We start from the raw sequence: 21,630 nt of genomic DNA, 5'->3' as shown, positions 1-21,630 counted from the left end.
AATAGTGGCTGAACGTTGGATGCACAATGCCAAAGAAATAAATCAAATTTCTGCACTTTAACTGAAATTAGAAAGAAACTGAGTGTTATTTTAATTTTGATATGAACTACAGCTCAAACACACTTTACAGTATACAACACTTTTGTTTCTCACTGTGAATTCCATCCTCAGTCAACAAATAAACAGACCAATACAGGCAGTTTTTGCATTTTATTGATAAATTATCATTTTTAAAAAGACCCACGAGCCATCTTTTTCCTTCCACCTCACACTAATTACCTTCCCGAGTACTGAATTTGAACTATGTACAAAGTATTTTTTTATTCATATTATTTTCTGCTTCATCGTCACCGTCGTCATCATCACATTCAAAACAAGGTTAGAAGTTCGAGCTGTGCCCACTGGTCAAGGTCAAGAGACAGGAGTCAGCGTATAGCGATGCTAGCTAGCACGGAGTTCACTGGAGGTCAGAGAGCAGCGATCAGATAAGCGGAGGAGAGGAGGGTTTACATTCTAGTTCAACAGGCAGAAGGAGCAAAGACGGGAAACATCGTACCCTTCAGCTATCTCTCTGATACGGAAACAAAAAAAACACCACCTCAGTGACAGAAACAGAAACAAGTCAACATGCAAACCGGAGAAACGGCGTTTTTTTTGGGGATCATTTGGAGAACAGCGAGGATGGACGAAGGTTCAAAATAGCTCCAAACAGGTTATTGCTGTAGTGAGGAAAAAATGCTGCGTGGCACAAATTAAATTAATGATTTAAGAAAAAACAACAACAAGCTCCTGTGGATCTTCTTGACTAACACTGGGCAGCAAAGTTGGCACGCATGGGCATTTAAGAAGAATTTCTTCTAAAAGTTGATCATTTTCGAGAGTTAAAATCATATAGCAATACTATGTCAGTGTACACAGGCAAGGTAAATGGTTACAATGCAGTATGGATATGCAGCTTTGTGTAGCTGGAGTTTAACTAGCAGCAAAACAACACTTACAATTGCATATAATCGTAGTGCAATGGGCAAACTGTTCATAGGAGGTCGTCTTCTTTTGGTCTGGTCGGTGATGAGACAAATCAAGTGGGTGCGGTGATGTCAGTCAAGCTGGTCCAAAAATACCAAATCCTGCCAGTTTGCTAAGCGACCATTTTTTAAAATCAACTAATTCTGGCATTCATCAAGAAAAATCACAGTTTTAAGTTCTTGATTTTGTATTTTTAAGGATTTTGGCAGAAATCTGTGCAGGATTTGAGTCTCTGTGGACCAGTACGGGTTGATTGACAGGCAGTTAGGTGTGTTCAGCAAGTCACAAACATTACAAACACGACATGATACAGCTGCTGCATACACTTCTTCAACACGCTCCTGCCCAGACACTCTGCAGACGTTCCACTTCGCTGAACATGGCCGGTTTGAAATCTGAACAAGATGAAGAAAAAAACAAAACAACCTAATAGTGGAGGAGTTTGTTGTTCCAGCCGTGCGGGGCTTTGCCGAGACGTTCCCACTCTAGGCGAAGCTGTTCTCTGGGTAGCTGACTTTGATGGCCCCCCAGTAGCAGGCTCGTATCAGACAGATGAGGCCCAGCAGGTAGGCGAACGCCCAGGACACGTAGGTGGCGTTGTAGCGACTGGCAAAGTCCCGAGTACCAACCTGATAATGAACAGAAGATAATGGGTAAATACTGACAATAAAACATCATACACTAATGCTAATAGAACCACTAGCTTGACATATTTCACCTACAGGTCTGGTAAAGTGTTAAAAGAGCTGAAAATCACTACAGGTCTGAAACGTAAGAGCTACAGTTAATGCAGCTAATCTTCTTATTTATCAATGTATCCATTTATCCATCTGATGTTACTAAATACATCCCAGAAATAAATAAGTCCTTTGTTAATATGCAACAGACTACAACTGTGATATTTGTATGCAGTTTATGACGTCTAATCTCAAAATATTCAGCCTCTCTGGACTAATAAATGCCATAATCATCCACACTACATGGACTCTGCTCACAGAATAAACCTTCAAAAGCAGACAAATAAAAACCTGAATGTTTCCAGTTCAGATAAAAATGCAAAGTTTCTACCCAACTTCATGATGGCGAGCCGATATCTAACCAATCAGCTGTTCAATCATTTTATATCCGTGCACCGTCTTCATGGAACGCTCTTCCGTCTGACATCAGGCAAGCTTGCTCAGTGGAGGTGTTCAAAGCAAAGACCCACATGTTCTCTGCTGCATATGAATCATAACTTCTGAGTTCTGTCTCTTAGATATTGTCTTTATTGTTACTGTGTCTTCTCAGCCGTTGCTTTTATCAGTTATCTTTTTATTGTAAAGCATTTTGACTTGAAAGTGCTACATAAATGAAGTTATTATCATTAAAAGCACAACCAACACAAGCGGAGCAGACTGTACTCACTGTTAAACCCACTCCAATGAAAATGCAGATCATTCCAATGGTTATATAAGCACAGCAGCGCCTCCTAGGAAGAGCACTGCCGACAGAAGATCTGCAGGGAGAGAATGAGAAGAGAAAAGGTCAGTGTGTGATCAGGGACTCTGAGACTGTTTCATTTCTGAAATACACAAAACATCCTTCAGATGTTGGTCTTGAGAGAAACATCAGCTCATTCTGTTTTGTATTTTTATGTGGATAGGGCAAGAGTGACTCTGAATAAGTGTTGAAACAAAACAGTTCTCTATGTGGATGCTTCTTATTTTGTAATTAAAAGTGACTTCCACAGTGACTGTCATTTTCTTTGCTCCATCGTCCCAGTGATCTCACAATGTTGTGAGCCAAAACTCTCTCACTTCCTCTTTCCAAATTACTCATGAAGTTCCCAACAACTTTATCACCATCTGGACTCCATACAAACACATAATAATAACTAATGACTTCATTAATACAGCATCTTTTTTTTTTTTTTTTAAATGAAGTTTAGAGGGTGATTTGACAGACAAGTCAGAATGAAGAGACACTAAGAAATACAGTTAAGCTGGTATAAGACACAAATAAATTAATAGAATAAACAAATGATGCAAAAAAAACAAATCAAATTGCACCAAAAACACCACAGCAGAGTATAGACTGTAAAAGAGGCAACACTGCATAAAAGCAAGTCTATAAAAAAGGGTTTTAAGAGGTGATTTCAAAAGAAAACACTAATTCTGCAGCTGGTTTTCTTCCAGTAGGTCATTCCAAAGCTGAGCACCTTCAGATTTAAGTCTTGATCTTGGAACAGTGAAAACAGCTCCACCGCCTGAGGCTCTAAGGCTCATATGAGGTCAGCATGTCTGTAATAAAGCTTCGGGTCAGACCATGACGAGCTGTAAATGTGATCAATAGAAATACAGTCCAGCTGCCCTGAAGCACCACACTTCCATCATCTTTTTTTGTGTGCTTCCCTATAACTTTACTTTCCTCCCCCTCTCAGCTCTCACATGCCCCTCATGTGACGGGACTCAGGCATTCTTCAGGGATCGCTGGTATTCAGATGGCTTAGGGGTGCCTGATCACATGATTTTATTTGCCTTCTACTCCCTTTTAAACATTCTACTCCCCTGCGTTCACATTTCCTCTTTGTTACTGTCGGTGTTTACGTCGTCAATCATTTGACCAGTGACCATAGAATCACGTCTCGACTGCTCTGCACATCTACTGATTTACAGTTAAAAAAGCAGGAATTAATCAGGAAAACTGGGATTAATGACAAACAATCTCTGCTCTTTCAGTCTGACAGAAAAATGTAGACAGAAGAGAGAAAATACAGCAAGTTTACTAGATTAATTTGGAGACTTTCGATGGAAAAGGTGCAACTACAGCAGTAGTTTCTGTTCCTTATGAGCATTAAGGTAAAATACTGTCACATGACGACAACAAGGTAGCTCAACTTTCACCAGTGGACTTCTGTGGTAAAGTAAGGAAGGAGGCTTTGATGAGATACAGAAAGAGATGAGAAAATTTTGATAATATGAAGGTAAATGGAAGAAATGGGACCAAACAGGTGATATAAAACAGTTGCAGAAAAAAAAGTATAAATGATGAATCAAAGCTCATCAGGTAGGCCACAAATGAAAAAAATGAGGTTTGTTATGTTTTCTTGCTCCACAAAGACTTAGGAGCCATTTTAGTGAAATTATCTTAATTTTTTAAGGATGGATCATTTGATATAAGAAAAAAAAAATCGGTCTTTTATTGGTTAATTTAGCTTGCAAAGCTTTGAACAGCAAAGTTGTTTCAGTTCAAATATAATGAGCCATAAGTAGATATAAACAGTCAAAAGACACACAGAGAACAACATGGGTGGACACAGAAACAATGCTGAAATATAAAATAAAATAAAAAGAAATCGACATAGACAGGTAACAGAGGTGGAGGGAAAGACATTTGTTGGCTGCAGGTTGTTATTCAGATGCAGGTCGTCTGTCTCAGGATCTCTGCCTCCTGCCGTACATAAAGTCCACATCACCACTTTCAGAGGTCACCCGCTGCTCCTCAACCCAGTAACCCTCCTACCACATTAACATTACTGGTGAGGCCAAGCTTTAATTCCTGTCACACGTCTAGATTAGCCTCCGTTCACTCCCCTCCCTTTCCAAGTACAGCAAATCCAGACCTGCTAAAGCTCAGCATCTGACTGCAGTGAATTTAGCCATAAAGTAAGCACTCAAATACCACTTTAAAAAAGAGAAAAGAAAAAGTGGAGCTCGGATTAAATGGATTCCGAGCATCTACACCTATGGCCAGATGAGTCATAAAAACCACAAACCTGCATGGCTGAGAGCTGAACCCGCTGCAGAAGAGGAGAAGTGAGAGATTTTTCTGTAACAGACGTCTCAACGTGCTCTGCTTCTTCTAATGTTCACTTTATGCGATTGTAAATTCCAGTAAAACTGAGACGATGGCTTACAATTAAGATGTGAGCATCTGCTTGCCTTAACTGGACGAGTCTGTTAGCGTAAGATTCAGCACTGTGTGGTCCTCATCCAACCTCAGCTTCCCCCTGCAGCTCAGAGTCAGACTTTCAAAAGCTCAGATAGAACAAGTGGGTTTATTCACTTTTATCTCAGAGCTTCAAGGACCATATATGCGGTTCTGAATGCCATTTATCACATATCAGCTTCACTAACATCACAACTAACCATTTTATTTACCATATTTACTGTGCTTTTAGATGTGATTTCAGGCAGCCATTAGCTTCCATTTATTTCTGTACAATTGAAAATAAAGCTCCAGAGGTGTCTCTATGCTCACTCCTGAAATCTCATTGGCCAAGTCACAGTAAAAGGTCTTGAAATGCAAGTGAAAGCAGAATTGATGACTATCGGCTCTGCCTTCAATCCATAAACATCACAGAGTTTGAGGCTAAAGATGACAGAGCTACACAAGCCTCAACACATTAACATGAGCTGAAGGTTGTTTCGCTTCTTCCAGCTGTTTTTAATAGGAGTTTTTCCTCTTTTTAGTTTATTAAATACCTACATGAGCAAGAGAGCTGCATGCGTTTATGAAGCATCATCATTACTCAGCATTATAGATTATCCCCAACACTGTGCATGTCTCTCAGTCTCAGACAGGTCAGTTGTCACAGTCAGTTCATCAGCTGCAGTTAAATCACTTGTTGCAGCTGAATCCTGAACTCCGTCACAGCTGGATCTTATTTTACTGCCAAAGTTGGTTCCATTTGCTAAAGTCTAAAGATTTTCCTTTCATTTCAAGCTTTTAGGAAGATTTGTCCATTTCAGAGCAGGACATTATTGTGTGCGTTACGTTTCCTTCCCTCAGAACACAACACGAGATGTCTAAGGTCAGAAATGGGGAAACTAAAAACTGCACACTCAAAATGGGGTCTTCACTGTCTAAAAGGTGACATTCCCACTCTAGGTGAATCAATCAAAAGGATAGAGTAACTAAAAATTAGGACCCAGAACACAACTTATATGGCAGTCACTAGCTTTATTGGGGTTGTTTGGGGGTGGGGGGAGCTAATAATAACTTGATTCTCACATTCAGACACTCAGTATTCCCAAAGAAAGTCAGCTGATGGTGCTGAACCTTCTGAACCACCCTCCCCAAGAGATGACAAGCCAAAAACCTCCCAGCCAGCCTGATCACCAACAGCCCACAGCTGAGCTCTACCTCACAGCTGCAGCTCATCTACCTGATGAGCAGGGTGAGCTGTGACCTGGTTTTTGGTCAAGAAAAAAGTTAAAAACTTTTAGTATCAATCCTTAACATATGCATGGATGTTTTATACAATGTGACCTCTTTAATCATTAATATAGCTACCAAAACACAGGTAGACTAGTAACAATGAAAACACATTTTATTGTACTAAAATTGGCTGTAGTTTGATAAATTATCATCACACATGGACTAAATCTTCAATATTGAAATCATAAATAAACAAATTTGTCTATGTGTGAACTTTTTTCTGTGACTAGCACCCCTGACTTTGGAACGGGAGGTCGATGGTTCAAATCCTGGTCAGGGTGTCCAGTGAGGACCCTTGGGCTAGTTCCTTAGTGCTGCCCCGCCTACCTACCTACCTTTCATCTATTCTCAGGTGTATGTCGCTTTGGATAAAAGCATCTGCTAAATGAAATAAATTGTAAACTTTTTTCCATCAAACACTCTGCAGCATCGTTCTCCTGGACTGTTTTGAACAATGGCTGCCGTAGTAAACCTAATCCTAACTGTATCTGTATTAGTCTTTGTTATCAGATAACAATTAATGGTAAATTAGGAAACCTGGCCATATGAGTATTCTAACTTTTAGCTCTTGTTACGCCCCTGGGCCTCAATGCTCCTCCTCCTCTGCTGTGATTTGTATCGTGAACAGCTGCTTGTCGTAAATGAAACACATGAAAAATTCACTTAAACTTTCAAATATGGACAGGCAACTATAATAAAACTTTAACGAAAGTCTGATCTGATGTTTGTGTGGGTCATCAAACACAATAAGTGAGCTTCAAGGGTTTGTTAGTTACCCTTCAGAAAAAAACTGAAACCTTCTTTAGAAAACTCACAATAAGTTTAATAAAATATAAACTGTAGCAGCACAACTATCTCATTATATTTTCCACATAGAAATCACTGAATTGTAACCTAAACTTATGAATTGTTTCATTCTATGTACTGTATAAATGGCAGGATAGACAGTCTGCTTTGAGTTATGTTTTTTCCATGATGCATTTCTTCATATTGTTTTACATACGTAAATATACATGGATATCATTTCAGAGTATGTTTATATGAATGAAAACAAGCATTGGCATGACAATACACTGTATATTCTTCTTTGGGTCAGTAAAAATAGCTACACATTTACTGTAAAAGTGAACTGTGTGTGACCGGTGAATGGACTCACATTTTTTTGCAGTGGGGACACTTGGCTAGCGTGTTAAATCGAAGCTCCATCCACTGTGAGGAAACAGAAGAATGTTTACATTGTTGGTTAATTTACGGCATTATTGAGCATCTGTAACAAACACAGAGACGTGACGGCACACTACAATCCTACTGTGTCGTGAAATCAACAGAGAGCTTATTGGGAATGATTTTACATGATCAGTTCTGATGGTTTGCAACTATTAATTATTCCGTCATCGCAGACTAAATTAGCACCTCGAGTCAATCTCGTGATGTGTTAGTCATGGTTTCATCTGGTGTTAAAAAAGCAGCGTTATGAAAACATTGAACCAACCACAGATCGGAATGATTAAAAGCATCTATCGACACAAGTTAAATATGTCACTTTTCACATCTGGCTGCAGAGAAGAAGAAAATTTAACACAAATTTAAGCTTTTGATTGCAGCTCTGCTCAAAGCCGGATGTGCACAAAGTCACATTATCACTGGTGTAAATAAGGCCGCAGGCTGAATTGGAGCAGGTTAGGCTGTTGTTAATATGTCCACCAGTATGACCAGCTTTCTCAACCTGTTGTTGTGCTGGAGGAGAGCCATCACTTGGGAGACCAGACATTGGCTGGGATGACCTGGCGTCCTCACTGCCCTACAGATGCCGCAAGCAACAATGTGCAGACGTTAAGAGGGCAAAACGATACGGGTCAGCGTCACACTGACTCAATGCCTCAGTTTCTGCACTGTTTAAAGCTCGGAGGTATTAAACTCAAAGTGAACATGTCAAATATGCTGATAGTTCCTCAACACAGAGTGGCAGGGAGACAGTTTTATCTAAGAAGGAAATGATGTAAAGAGGAAAACTTAATGTTGCCTGGTCACAATGGACAGTCGCTGAGCCAGTAAAGGAAAGAAAGCACGCAGGAAACACATGCCACCCTGCACAAGTCGTATTCAGGACAAGATTTCAACAGATAATAACAAGCTACAACACTTAGAATACCACTAGGCTACAATACTTTACCCAGTCCTCCATTTACTGCAGTGGTTTTCTATCACTAAACACACTAAGAACAAAGGCTGAGGCTCTCAGAATCATTAACATGCACGTACCAACAACAGCACAGCAACAGGATTCTGCATTAATAAGCCTGTGATTGGCTGAGGGTGGCTGTGTTTGTAGTTGTACGTACTAGGAAGGTGTTGCCACAGTGACCGCAGACCACCCTCATCCCCTCAGGCTGGATGGGCAGCGCCGGCTGGGCGGGCTGCTCCTCGGGGATCACCATCACCGGGCTCAGGTTGATTATGCGTCTGCTGTCGAAGGCACAAAGAGGAAGATAAGCTTATTTTTACAGCACAGTCAGGACGGGATTATAAAAGTTCTAGTGACCTAGAAAGTATGCAAAGTGAGTCATTTGTCTTCAGCAAGTTCTGCTGTCTCAGATTTGGTTTTGGAAAAGGATAACAAGAAACTGGAAGCATCATTTGGATCACATTCATACAGTCAGAATGTCTCTGCTACCTACCAGTTTGGTCGAGGACATCCTATCCTCCTGGATGTGTCTTTACAGATTAGCAGGCAGTTACAGGGACACCTCACATACTTTTTTCCCGCTGGGGGATTCTTGATAGGCTGCACGATAAACAAACATCAGTTTAAGGAAAACCAAGTCTGATACAAAAGAATGAGAAAGAAAAGCCTAAAGTAGAGGAGCTGATTTCAGACACTAACAACACTGATAAAGGACTGGGCAAAGCTTAACCTTTAGTCTAAATCTTCATCCATCCATTCTCTATACACCGCTTTATCTTCACTAGGGTCACGGGGGGTGCTGGAGCCTATCTCAGCTTACTCGGGTGAAGGCAGGGGACACTCTGGACAGGTCACCAGTCTGTCGCAGGGCTACATATACAGACAAACAATCACACTCACATTCACACCTACGGGCAATTTAGAGTAACCAATTAACCTCAGCATATTTATGGACTGTGGGAGGAAGCCGGAGTACCCGGAGAAAACCCACACATGCACAGGGAGAACATGCAAACTCCATGCAGAAAGATCCCAGGCCCACCCCAGGATTTGAACTGGGGATCTTCTTGCTGCAAGGCGAAAGCGCTAACCACTACGCCACTGTGCAGCTCAAGTCTAAATCTAAAATATTTTAAAATAAATATTTTGCTTCACTTATCAGCTTCACATATACACATTATGTCCTCTGTCATGCTGCATACACTAGTCATTTGAATGTGATTTTCATGGAATCTCTGCCTATAATGGGCTGGAAAATGGCCCAAATGAACTCATATGCTTAAAATGAAACACATGGGTGCCCCAGTGGATCAACTGGTTGAGTGGGCGACCAATGAACAGGAGCAACAGTCCCTAACGGACGGGTTTGAATCCAGTCCATGGCTATTTGCTGCAGGTCCTTCTCACTTACTCACTACTATCCTGTCTAATAAAGTTGAAACGTAAAAACATCAAATACATCAAAATTTATCAAGTTAAACACAAACATATAGAAGGCTTACAAAAATGCAGTCAAAGGCTGAAATCATGTTTCAAGCTTGATCACAGGACGCCTGATGTATTTCTTCAGCTTTAGTTTTACAGAAAAATGCAGCAAGTGAAGGTCTAATCTCTGTATGTCTTTGGTGCTGAGTAATTGGATATCATATGGCTGTCTGGATGCTCAAGCACCACAAATATCACTTGCGTAAATGGCATTTCCAACCCCGGTGACAGCGCTGACAGCTGTTCATTCTTCCTCCCTGCACTGACGGCTCTATGAACGCATCCAGGCTGAGACAGTGGCGACACACTCAAGTAATACGCAGCACTTATCACTGATGGATGGATGGATGTCTGCGTCGAGGTGTTAAAGGTCGGCAATACCAGGATGGAAATACATTTTTGACTTATTTTTACATGTTGTCTCCTGCAAATTGACGCTGGATAATAATAACACATAAACACAAAGGCAACAGCTGGATGAGAGAGGAGAGGCTGGATGCTCTTTACTCTATTTCCACTCTGTAAAATCAACACTCACACCACAGTTCTCTCCACTTACCGTAGCTTCATTGCAGACCGTGCACTTAACCACGTGCTGATGCAGTTTTCCGTCCAGGTGGATGAGCGACTGGCAGACACGGCAGTTGATGACAGGCACACCGCCGGCATCGGGGCTGGCGATGGCTGTGTAGGGAGGAGGTAGTTCGGCTTTGAGAAGAAGAGGGCGAAGCACACAACACACAGCCAGCTGTTAATGGCATGCATCTGGAACACAGCAGCTTCATGAACAACAGTATGGCTCTCTGCATCCAGTGACAGAAGAAGAGCCTTTGTGTTTTCCGTAAACACAGACCGCATCCAGAACAGTTGGGTATGTCTCCTCTAGAGTTCAGCTAGATTCCATGCAATCAATTTGTTTTACACGCTGCGGGAGGCGGTTTAAAGTAATAACATCCAGAATTCATGGCCCTCAGGATACAAGATGATAGGTGGGTTAGTAAAACTGAAAGTCGGAATAAAACTCATTGTGCACTCGACAAGTTGGACTGTAACTTGGAGGTTTGTATATTCACAGGCAGAGGTTTTGTTAGCATCCATGCTCTTTATTCTACATGTTCAGTCATTTTAAATCATTTCAGTTTGCATTTCTAAAATAACTAACATAATATCACAACTCATTTTTATCACAGGACTTTGTTTATAGTTGCAATTTGTGACAACACTGTAGACCAGCAAATACTAACATTTAGTGATGGATGAAGATAAAGTTTTCTGATCAAAACGGCTCAACTTGACTGAAGATTCACTTACTCCATTAATCAGTAGTTGTGGATTAGGACCCTACAAATTGAGTGATTTCGAATATAGACATTCATCACTTGGATTATCCACAGAAAACAACGCGACTCTAGGAACTTAAGGTTGCATTGCAGCTTTATTTTAATGTATCTGATCAGAAATAAAACACGTAAAATTAAGTGTCTTCTCTGAAATCTTGTGGAAAATAGAAAATACACAAGAAAAATGTCAAACATTTGCTAGTTCCAACCCCTAATATGCAAGGATTTTCTGCTTTTTCTGATATTTCCCACCAGAGATCTATTAGTTTTTGGCAACACCGGATAATACTTTTCACTGTGTCACTTTCAGGACATTTGGGAATTTTTGAGGATGTTTGAAAAGCAAAGCCATCTTGGATTTATCAAAAAAAAAACTCCATTGTAGATTAGTGTGTGTTAAAACAATCAGAAATCATTGCCCTAATTTTCAGTCAGGGAACAAAATGCGGCATAAATTATAAAAAGAGGCATCTGCTGCAGTACAGTTAGCGAGGAGAGCTGATGAATTCTTAACAATATGAGTAATTTTCACACCATCTTTTCTTGAACTGCTTTCAACACACAACATAATTCCTTTTGTCCCAGGATGGAAACACAAAATATATCCTAAATAATCTTATGCTCCATTCGTAGCTTAACTCTGCACATAATGTACGCAAACCCATGACAGCCCATGTACGGCTCTGATTTCTCAACATGTGACTCTTCTCTCTTTGTCAGGGGCAAAGTTGCACTCTGTATGTTTAAGAAAGAAACAATGGGTCCTTTTAGATACCAAATGGACGATGTAAAATCCACTCGCAGCCAGGAAGCAGACAGTTAACATCTATCACATATATAAGAGACTTTTAGTCTGTTGGAATCTAACATCTGGGTTTCAGTTGCAAGTAGTGGACAGTTTATACATTATAGAAGCATTAAAGCTAACTCTGAGTCTAACAGCATCCACCAATAAAGAAAAAAACATCCAAATTAGCAGACTCCCTGCACTGCTCCTACCAATCAATACAGGTTTTTAGACTTGTCCAGTAGTTTAATTAGTTGGATGGCCAGCTAAATTATGTCTTTGTCAATATTTTAGTCCATGTACAAGTGTAACAATCAACATAATAAAACCACAGATACTTTATAGCTGAAAGAACTAGTGTGAACTCACTGCAGTAGCCACTCAAATGAGCACTGGACTGTTAAATCCCACATTAACCTCGTGTATTTAGTCTACATTCCATTTTTTCTGGGTTTTAATGCACTTAAGACTCTTTAGCACTAATCACTACCTTTACTACCACAGTAGTATTCCAGCATACTTGACATTCTGTTGGATGCTACAGGAGCCCTTTTCTTGAGTCTCTACTATTTCATTCAACACCCTCTTCTATGTATCTTATAGAGGCACACTGTATACAGCAATTCTGTTAGTTTCATTTAAATTAGAGGGAGAAAAAATTGCTGATGCGCTGCTCAGGGTGTGATGGTGCAAATCTATCAGTGAAATGTTCAGTTTATCATTTAGCTAACCACAAAGAAAATAAATGTTGCTTTCCAATTCTCAATAAAATCCCTAAAAACTCATCTCTGTGCATCAAAGTTACATATTTAGAAGGTTTTTCCCCCTAAAAATAATTCTCTTGTGCTTAAATTTGGTGTAGATGTAACTCTAGATGGTTAGAATGCACACATGCTGCAGCTCGAGCACACCGGCTTCACCTACAACTCTGCTCAAACGGTGTCAAAGCTGTAAAACTGGAGTAGTTAAGCCACATTTGTTCTAACTGGAAGCTGAATCTGAAGAAGAATGACACAGAAACCTTCACCCTGCAAGCAAACAGGAGTGGTGTCTTACATTTGTTACATTTAATAAAACACTGACTTACTGACTTTGAAGTGGAAATGCCTAGTCATGGTTTTAACTGCTTATTTTGCTCATAATAGAAAAAATACTAGATGGACAACTTGATCTTCATCAGAGGGGGTCTACTAGATTTGCCTTCACCAAATCAGTTCAGTTACAGTTTACATCCACAGCTGTCCAGACCTCTCACATTTTGGATTAGAGAATGTCATAACTACATTATTTTAATCTCTTAGACAGTTCATTTAATATAATTAGCCTGATTATTGAAAAGCCTATTTCATGATGTCACTGTGACCACTGACCAACAAAATCTAATCAACCTTGATTCAAACTAAGCATTTGTGTCAAATTTAATGAAATTCTCTCTAAGTATTTAAAAGATATCATGTTCACAACAGACAGATGTAGAGACAGACGGACAACCAGAAAACATTCTGGCTGCAGCTTTTGCCAGCAACAGAAGCAGGGAAACTGTTTTGATAATGATTCAGTTGTGCAAGTCAGACAAAATACAAGTTCCAGCTCCTTAAATGTGAAGCTGCTGCTGCTTTTCGTTGACCTCAGTGACTGAAAACTGAATATCTTTGAGCTCTGGAGTTTATTTTTGGACAGAAGAAGCAAATTCAAGACACCAAGTTGGGCTTTGTGAAATTACAACAAGATTTTTCTGACAGTTGATCGGTTAATTGGGACAATGCCCAACAGATTCCTTGACAATCATTAGCTAAAGGCCTACATAATGACCGATACTCTCTCCTATCAATATATTCAGAATCTTGTGATGCTTTATCTGGTCTTTGTTGGCCCGACTGAGGACAACTGAGCGAACATAAAGACGATATCTAATCTGACAATCAACCAATTTCCCTCTTGCCTCTCTGACTGAGATAATGGGACGAGTCACCGGGTAAACGAGTTTGGCTCTGACATTCGGAGACTCTCAACCAGTTGACACCACAGGGACAGATGGGTCACCCCATCTACAATGGGACAAATCTGGCTGGAAATACGACCAGAGCATGCCAAAGACCGGACACTCCCACTGTGTGCAGGCAGCAGTTGGCTCTTAATGCACAAAAAAAAATCCTAATGAGTCATCCTCTAGTTTGCTTTTTTAATTCAAAACACTGTTTAGTCAGATGCGGGATGCATTCTTGTCTTTAACCTTAAATTACAACCTTACATAACAGCAACTAAATTAAATTCTAATCAACATCTTACATCCAAACCAGCACTTGCTTCTTTATCAGTCACCAGTGTTCAATCTCAGGAGACGCCTGCTTCTTTCTCGTTGCTCTAATGCACGTCTGAAACTGAATACAGCCGCTATAGGCTTTCACGGGCCGTCCTCGGAGCCAGAGGTAAGACGAGAAGACGCTTTACTACAACCAGCGGCAGCACCACAACCTCCAGCCTGCATCACGGCCGTCCTCACGGGCTCTGGCTGCGGGTCGAGGTGGTTTATGGGGTAGATTCAGCCCAGCCGAACAGCTGGTATGCACACGCCAGCTGCTTGGAAGCGTCTTCTGATTTTTCTGTAAATTCCGGTTGCACATGTGTTGAAAATGTCTTCAAGAGGGGATAACTGTTCTCTAATTTTCTCATTGTCAAGAAGACTAAACAGGGCAATGTGTCAGTGGATTTCTCAGAGCATTCAACCCCGAGTTTGAGCCACAGAGCTTTAAAAAAACAGCAACATATTTAAAGGTTATGTTTCTAGAAAAAGGCTCATTGTAGTTTGTATGGAACATCGCTCAAACAGGAGGAAATTGTGTTTTTATCAGGGACTATTTTCTTCTGCGGATTAGCACATTTTGGTGCTCTAGTATAAGAAATGGTCTTAAAATGAGACGTTTTTGCTGCAATGACATTTCAGATTATCGTTGTGAATTGGATTATCTTCAGTCTGGTGTTTTTCCAGCTTGTACAAACTCAGATGTTTTTGTTTTCCCGACATAATGTGAGTAATAACCCTGAAGTAAAGAAACAGCATGTTCAGTTCATTCATGAGATAACAGCGTATCTGGGCTTCCTGTGATGCAGCGTCTGATCTTTTTTTCCTCTCAGCTGTGTTTTTTAGTATACATATTCCCAACTGAGCTGCTGTTCATTTCACTTTGTGGGTTATAATTTGGGGGGCTTTTGTACCATTTGATCGGCTTCCAGCTTAGAAAAAGTTCAGCTAAATTCCAACAATCTGGTTCTTCTCTGCTCTGGTAAGTGTCTCTACTTGATATGCAATGACTCAGAACTGACGGCAGTAAAAAACAAATATCAACTCAGTGCATTGTCACAAGATTAAAACCCTTCTTTTTCCTGTTTCAATTATGATTCGGTCACAGCTCTGTGATCAAACACTTGTTAATGTCTACATCTGTGCATATAAGTGAAGATTTCCTATGCAATTACATGTATGATTCCTACTTTGTCACAATTAAGGTTCTTGTTGCCAAACTGCTTCCACACCACTGGAGCTGCTCCTTCTTTGGAGGCAGTTATTCTGTGGCAAACCAACAGAAATGTGTTTTATGTTGGTGTTTTCATGTACAGTATAATTTGGAAAGCCCTTGATACAGTCAGCATATACATCAGCAGGATGGAAAATCTACATAAACTACATTTCATCTTTAAAATAAAGAATAATGTTGCAGTGTGGCTCATTGATGCAGATTTCAGACAGCAAGAAGTTCTGATATCACTGCTGGATAAATGCAAAGTGCTTGTTGAGTGCTTTTTGTATTGCTGGCAAGAAGAAAAACACAGATCATCACCAGATATGCTTTAATTATTAGGCTTCATGTCAGAATGCGACACTAACAACATCTTGATTTTACCTTTGAGTCCTCTGCTGCAATTTCTGGCTTGTAACCTGGATAAAATGGGCATTTTAAAAGGTTTGCTGCTTGAAAATAAAACTGAGGCGCTCAGTGAACCTTGTCAGGTTTGAACGGGCCTGATGCTTGCTTTTGTTGCCGTCTATTTGTCCTGCCGCTCAAGCACAAAAATCTGAAGCAAGTGGTAAAATCAAAATCAGAAGCAGCCAAGGTCACTGGACTCCACCCTTCACCAGCACCACACTGTGCTCACTGGAGCAAATACAGCGAAAAGGTGGATAAAAACTGGAACTACAAAGGATATAAAAGCAGCAGAGACTCCAGTCGTGTTCATAAATGACTCTGATCGTGGCTACTTTATCTCATTTCCTCAAAGCAGCTAATGATTAGTCAAAGCACCATCACAGCCATTGTGCTTTAGGAAAATATCGCAGTTTTTGGCATCTTTTTCTCAAACTAATCCATCTTACGAATTGGCTGATTGTCCAACAAACCCAAACTGGAATTAGCCAATAATCCAGGCTGCAGTGAGGGAGGAGGGAGAAACATACTGACATTCAGTCCAGCTCTGCTCCGTCACTGTTGTAACATCCAAACACTCTGTCACCAGCCCACAGTTAAAGACTTTATGCATTAATCCGGTGGCGAAATATGAATTTTATACGATTAGACGACTTCGGAACAACAAACATGTTCCTTTTCCCTGCGCTGTTTGTTAGACATTAGCCGTCTGTCCTGAAATGCTCCTAACAGATTAAAACACGGTCAATGAATCCATTCATTTGCTGCAGAACAACCAGAAATGTTGTTCACAGGAGACAATTACAAAAAAGGCACAAATTCTAAAAAAGAAATCATCTGTTGCTGAGAGAAGATATAAAACAAAACCTAAAGCTCTGATGTGAGACTCTGATCTGGATGTTTTATTGAAGATTGTTCTGAGGCTGAAAATAAAACCTCCAGCAAGATCTAAAGCCATCAAAGCAGAAAGGGTAAAGGATTTATGATAAAATATCTGAATTTGATGAGTGTAAATGCAGCGCAAAGGTCAGACTAAATGGCTGCATCTAGTCTAAGTGGATCCTGGATTTATGGGCTGTAATTGCCTGGATCCTTCAGCATGCATGTAACCTACATTGATCAAAATATAAACACAGCCCTCCTGCTATAAATGACTGTATGAGAACACGCAAGTGTGCTCCAGCTGTCTGTGAAAGATCAACAGTTCTATTCTCGTGCAAACAAGCAAACTGATCATTAATGTCATTTAAATCACGCCGTGCAATTGATCCACAAAAGGCCACATCAGGGACAAAAGGCTGCCTTCATCTGCAGTGACTCAGCCGACAACATTAACATCTACTGAGGGCTCCACCGAGTCATTTTGTTGTGCAGAAACACCACAGGCCCCACGCAGCGAGTCGTGATGCAGACATTTCTGCACTAAAAACACGGTGTTGGTGTTATTGTAGGCCCCTCAATCTAACCCACTGCTCCAGTTCTCACACAGAAAAAAAGCTCCACCTTCAGCCTGGACGGATTTCCCAGCGATGCCCTTGCTTTAGCCTCGCCGCAGTATTTTTTTATTTACGCACCAACCCGATCCGCCCTAGAAATGATTCAGCATGCGGGCGGCTGCTGTGTTTACCTCGGGGGCTGGAGTCCTGCAGGTACGGGGGAGCCGTGGGGGTCACATTCTCCGAGTTGGGGCCCGACAGCAGCGGGGAGCGCTCGTCCATGCCGTCGGAGGCCATGTCGGTAAACCGCGAGAGAACGACGGGGAGGCTCCTGGGCTGCGCCGAGTCTTTCCCTCAGCACGGAGGAGCAGCCGGCCGCTGGTTTGTGGGTCTCCGGTCCAGCAGCAGCAGCAGCAGCCGGGCGACGGCAGCCTGGAAGGGGCGGAGCTCCGAGCGCTCCCCGCCCCCCTCAGACATGGCCCTGGGCCTGGGCAGAGCTCATGTATGGGGGCTGAGAGCTGCATCTTGCGAGGGAATTTAGCTGGAAAAATAGGTCAGGCTAGTGTATTAAAAGTGACTTTATTACGGCCTGTAGACCTGCACGACGTTATTTGGGTTCAAGCCATAAATTATCAGCTGTAACTGCATAAGAATCCTGCAGGGATCCCAAACAAGAAGATCAAGTTTCAGTCTTTAAAGATGAAAAATCAATGGTGAAAATGAATAGATGCCACTAGATGTCACTGTAAGATTACTGAGGACCTGTGGAGTCAAAGCTGAGTGTTGTGTTTTTATTCCAAATTTCATGCTTTTTGTTCAGCCTCATTAACTTATACAATTTTAATAGATTGTGCTTCTTTCTGAGCTCTTTTTAAGCTACTCATTGTTATTTCTGGGGCTGAGCAATATAGAGAAAACACCTCCAACTTTATTCTATTTTACTGGTTTTTATTTGATCTCATGACCTCCTCACTGTACTGTATATATCTTGCCTCTTTTGCATATGTTTGAATTCCTAATACAGTTTTGTTTTATATGTACATTCGATTTTATTGTTTATTGTTGTTAATTTAGCTTGTTTCAATGCGCCGTCCAGTGGCACCTACTTATATTTTCATCATGCTCCCATGTATGACGACAATACAGTGATAGCAGCACACACCAGTCAGTTTTTAAACAATATTACTCAATTAAATCAAACTTGCCAGAATACAGTGCCTTAGTCACACATCCAGGAGATGCAGAGAAACTTCATCACGTCTCTGGCCTCAGTCTTGATAGTTTGGAGGAAATATCAGGTGCTCTGATTGCAATTTGATTTGCAAAATCATTTTCTGAAGTCAAGCTTTAGTTTAATATTCACTGTGTAAAAACTGAGATGGAGGTGGAGTTACAAAGGGAGAATGCAATGAATTTGTAAAACCTTCAACATAAAAACACCTAGGTATGCACTGCACTCCATAAATAGTAGATTTGCAGCTTTTTAATTTTGCAATTGCTTTGTTTCAAATGACAGTTTTGATTTAAAGTTAATTCATGGTTCAGCTCTAGTTAGTCCTCCTCTCCCATGTGGCTCTTAGAGGTTCCAGGATTTGATTGATTTTAGGTTTGTTTTCTTGTGCAATGTCCATGTATCTATTGATCTGGGTGGAAGTTGCTGCGCCATCACATAAATAAATAAAATTGTGTTTAATCTGAGTTTATCCAAAGGAGCCAAAGTGCAAACTCTGATCATTTTACACTCTCAGCATTGACAACTGTACATAAACTAATGAATCCGTTTAAAAGGCAGCAGGACAATGATCAAGGCTGCAGATAACAGTTATTTTCACTGACAGTGAATATATTGATCATTTTCTCCATGAATCAGTTTGTTTTTTCTTCCAGAAAATGGTGCGAAGTTTCACTCAGTGTTTTCCAAAGTCACTGGAATAGTTAAAATACTCACCATTTAGTGTTTTTCAAATTAAATGCAGAAAGCAACTCACTCACTGTCAGGTATGGCCTTGCTGACTTATGCAGTGGTTTTTCATGGTGTAATATACTTTGTCAAATCAAATATCAGTCTGTTAGTTTAAGATGCCAACCCATCAAGCAAAAAAAAGATGGAGATGTGAGCAGTAGAGTCCTGACATCATGCTGCTATTGATTTACAACCAATTACTGGATATTCCATTTCATTCTTCAACTAAAAAGACATACTCGCTCTCATATTTCATATGTGGATGCATAATATGTTTATTTACAAGATCCTTACTATGTTTTTTTTATGTTTGTGCATCACTTCATGACTGTTTTTTGATGCAGGTCTTCACCAAACACTCTCTACCGGGATAGGAAAATCAAGTTTTACTCACAATTAAACTGGAATAACATCTAGAACGATCTAAATCTCAATTCAAATGTATCCTTAATGCCATTTAGGCTGTTAAATTCAGCAGTTTCTGTGTTAAATAATCCATTTGCTTTAAATGTCAAATGCTCTAGATAAGGTTCGTGTCTCATCCAGACACTTGCACTGGATTCTTGAGGACACCCAGATACGACCCATTCCAAGGTAAAAAGGTTTTGTATTGTGTTTGTATGGTATCCTTAATATTCCCATTCTGTTTTCCACACTGTAATTTTAACACTGAAGACTGACTGTTGCTCTTTCTGCACTTTTCCTCAATATACATTTTTGTGGTGTTAATTATCCTTTTCCAGCCCAAGAGTCTAAAAAGAGCTTCATATGTTTTAACTGTTGTAAAGAGCATTGTGGCAGCTGCTGAATAAAATTAACTTTACTAGACTCAGAGGTTAGAAGGCACCATTTTGCCAAAGCAATTACATGTAACTCACATAAGTAATAATGAGATCAGTGCATGGCATTTTCTACACACTGTGGCTGTTTGTTTTGACCAGTCACATTAGTTTGCTGTTGCTCTGTTGCTGTGAGACGGATTTTCCTCGCTGTTCTGGTGTCGGATTTGTTGCAGTTGATGTAACCTAAAAGGCATTCCTACCTTGAGCAGAAACAGGCACTTTAGCACAGCAAGCCCAGTCAGTCATTTCTTTCTTTTCAAGTGCAGCAGAAGTCCAACAACTGTCACCATTTTTGTTGTTCTTCCTCCTCCGTTGTTTCACTACTGAGATAAAAAAAACACAGATTATCTTCATCTGAACAGAACAAATAATCCTAACTGCTTCCTTTTGATCTCTGAATGCACTGAAAAGTGTTCGCAGGACCTGAAAAACAACATCTGGCTGCCAAAACCAGCTGTAAATCAAAGCCTTATACAAGGAAATTCAACTTTGTATTTAGAGTTTTCTTTCACAGAGTTCATGAATATGAATTCCTTTGACTGTGACTGAAACAATGAGTTGAATGAATGAACTGATGAGAGTTCACTGAGCTAATTAGTTAAATTTCTAAAGCAACTATCAGTGTAGAAGATGTCCCAGCATGCATTTGTTTCAGAGAGGAAACTCCCCAGAGACCTCTCTGTTTTGTAGGTCAGAGAAAATAATTATAGTGGAAACCTGCTGTGTGCTTTTAAAACATGGGAAATTAAGTCCTGGATGTTTCTTGTAATAAGAATGCAAAAGAAATGTGACTCATAATGAAGGTTTGTGTCAAATTCAGTTCCTGCAAATGTGCACACAATGAAGAAAAAGACTAATATTGTTCAGATTGAAGATGTTACAAGAAATGCACTTTGATTAACTCGCTTTCAGCAGCACAGAACACAGATCAAGAAGGTGAATTCAGCTTCAGACACCTCCAGTAATAACTATGTAGCACAGGAAGCAGGATTTGGTCCACTGTGCTGTGAGTTCAGGTTCAATGTAAAATCCCTGAACCACACCACATGTGACACTAGCTGCTGATTCTGATTGGCTGTTCACAGTTTAATCACCCTCAGAATCACCCTCAGAGGGCGCTTCCAAAGAGATTATTCCTAACTAGAAGCTTGCAGAACTTTCTCAGAATGTTTTTAGAACACAAGCAATTCTAGCTGAAAATGGGCCTTTAGGCTTTAACAGAGTCACTGGGATCGATCTGACATGTGCTTATCGTTGATACAAAGGTATAAAGTGGCTCTAGGAAGAGTCACTACAGATGTCAAATGAAGAAGTGACTCCTCAGAATAATAAAATGTTAACAGGGTTTCAACATCTTAAATTTACTCATCTTGTCCTTTCACATGAACTGAACTCAACTGGTTTTCTATCTAACTCCTGAAACCAGTTTTGTTCACTCACATTT

At 40.4% G+C, this 21,630-nt stretch overlaps 1 protein-coding gene across 2 annotated transcripts; it reads right to left on the bottom strand.

Moving 5' to 3' along the window:
- Positions 1-195: 195 nt before the first annotated feature.
- pip4p2 (phosphatidylinositol-4,5-bisphosphate 4-phosphatase 2) lies at positions 196-17,844 on the bottom strand. 2 transcript variants are annotated; one of them, XM_022202304.2, is made up of 8 exons: positions 17,573-17,844; positions 10,455-10,603; positions 8,904-9,010; positions 8,568-8,691; positions 7,952-8,026; positions 7,382-7,434; positions 2,431-2,521; positions 196-1,655 (listed from the first exon to the last, which is right to left on the bottom strand). In XM_022202304.2, the coding sequence occupies exons 1-8, from the start codon at positions 17,676-17,678 to the stop codon at positions 1,512-1,514; spliced, it is 849 nt and encodes a 282-aa protein (XP_022057996.1). In that variant the 5' UTR covers positions 17,679-17,844; the 3' UTR covers positions 196-1,511. The 2 variants fall into 2 exon arrangements, with proteins under 2 accessions (XP_022057996.1, XP_022057997.1); XM_022202305.2 differs by lacking the exon at positions 7,952-8,026 and having other exon boundaries at positions 17,573-17,839.
- Between the last annotated feature and the right edge of the window lie 3,786 nt (positions 17,845-21,630).

This window comes from Acanthochromis polyacanthus, chromosome 11 (assembly GCF_021347895.1).
Source record: "Acanthochromis polyacanthus isolate Apoly-LR-REF ecotype Palm Island chromosome 11, KAUST_Apoly_ChrSc, whole genome shotgun sequence".
NCBI classification, from domain to species: Eukaryota; Metazoa; Chordata; class Actinopteri; family Pomacentridae; genus Acanthochromis; species Acanthochromis polyacanthus.
The sequence above is the reverse complement of the archived record's forward strand: the minus strand, read 5'-3'. Positions and strand labels throughout refer to the sequence as shown.

Excerpts from the sequence above, each read along its gene's own strand:
- pip4p2 (XM_022202304.2), bottom strand. The coding sequence starts at position 17,678 with ATGGCCTCCGACGGCATGGACGAGCGCTCCCCGCTGCTGTCGGGCCCC. Across the intron at positions 8,692-8,903 it reads GGATGTCCTCGACCAAACTG|CAGACGCATAATCAACCTGA; the intron begins GTAGGTAGCAGA and ends TGCCTTCGACAG. Across the intron at positions 1,656-2,430 it reads TCATTGGAGTGGGTTTAACA|GTTGGTACTCGGGACTTTGC; the intron begins GTGAGTACAGTC and ends GTTCATTATCAG.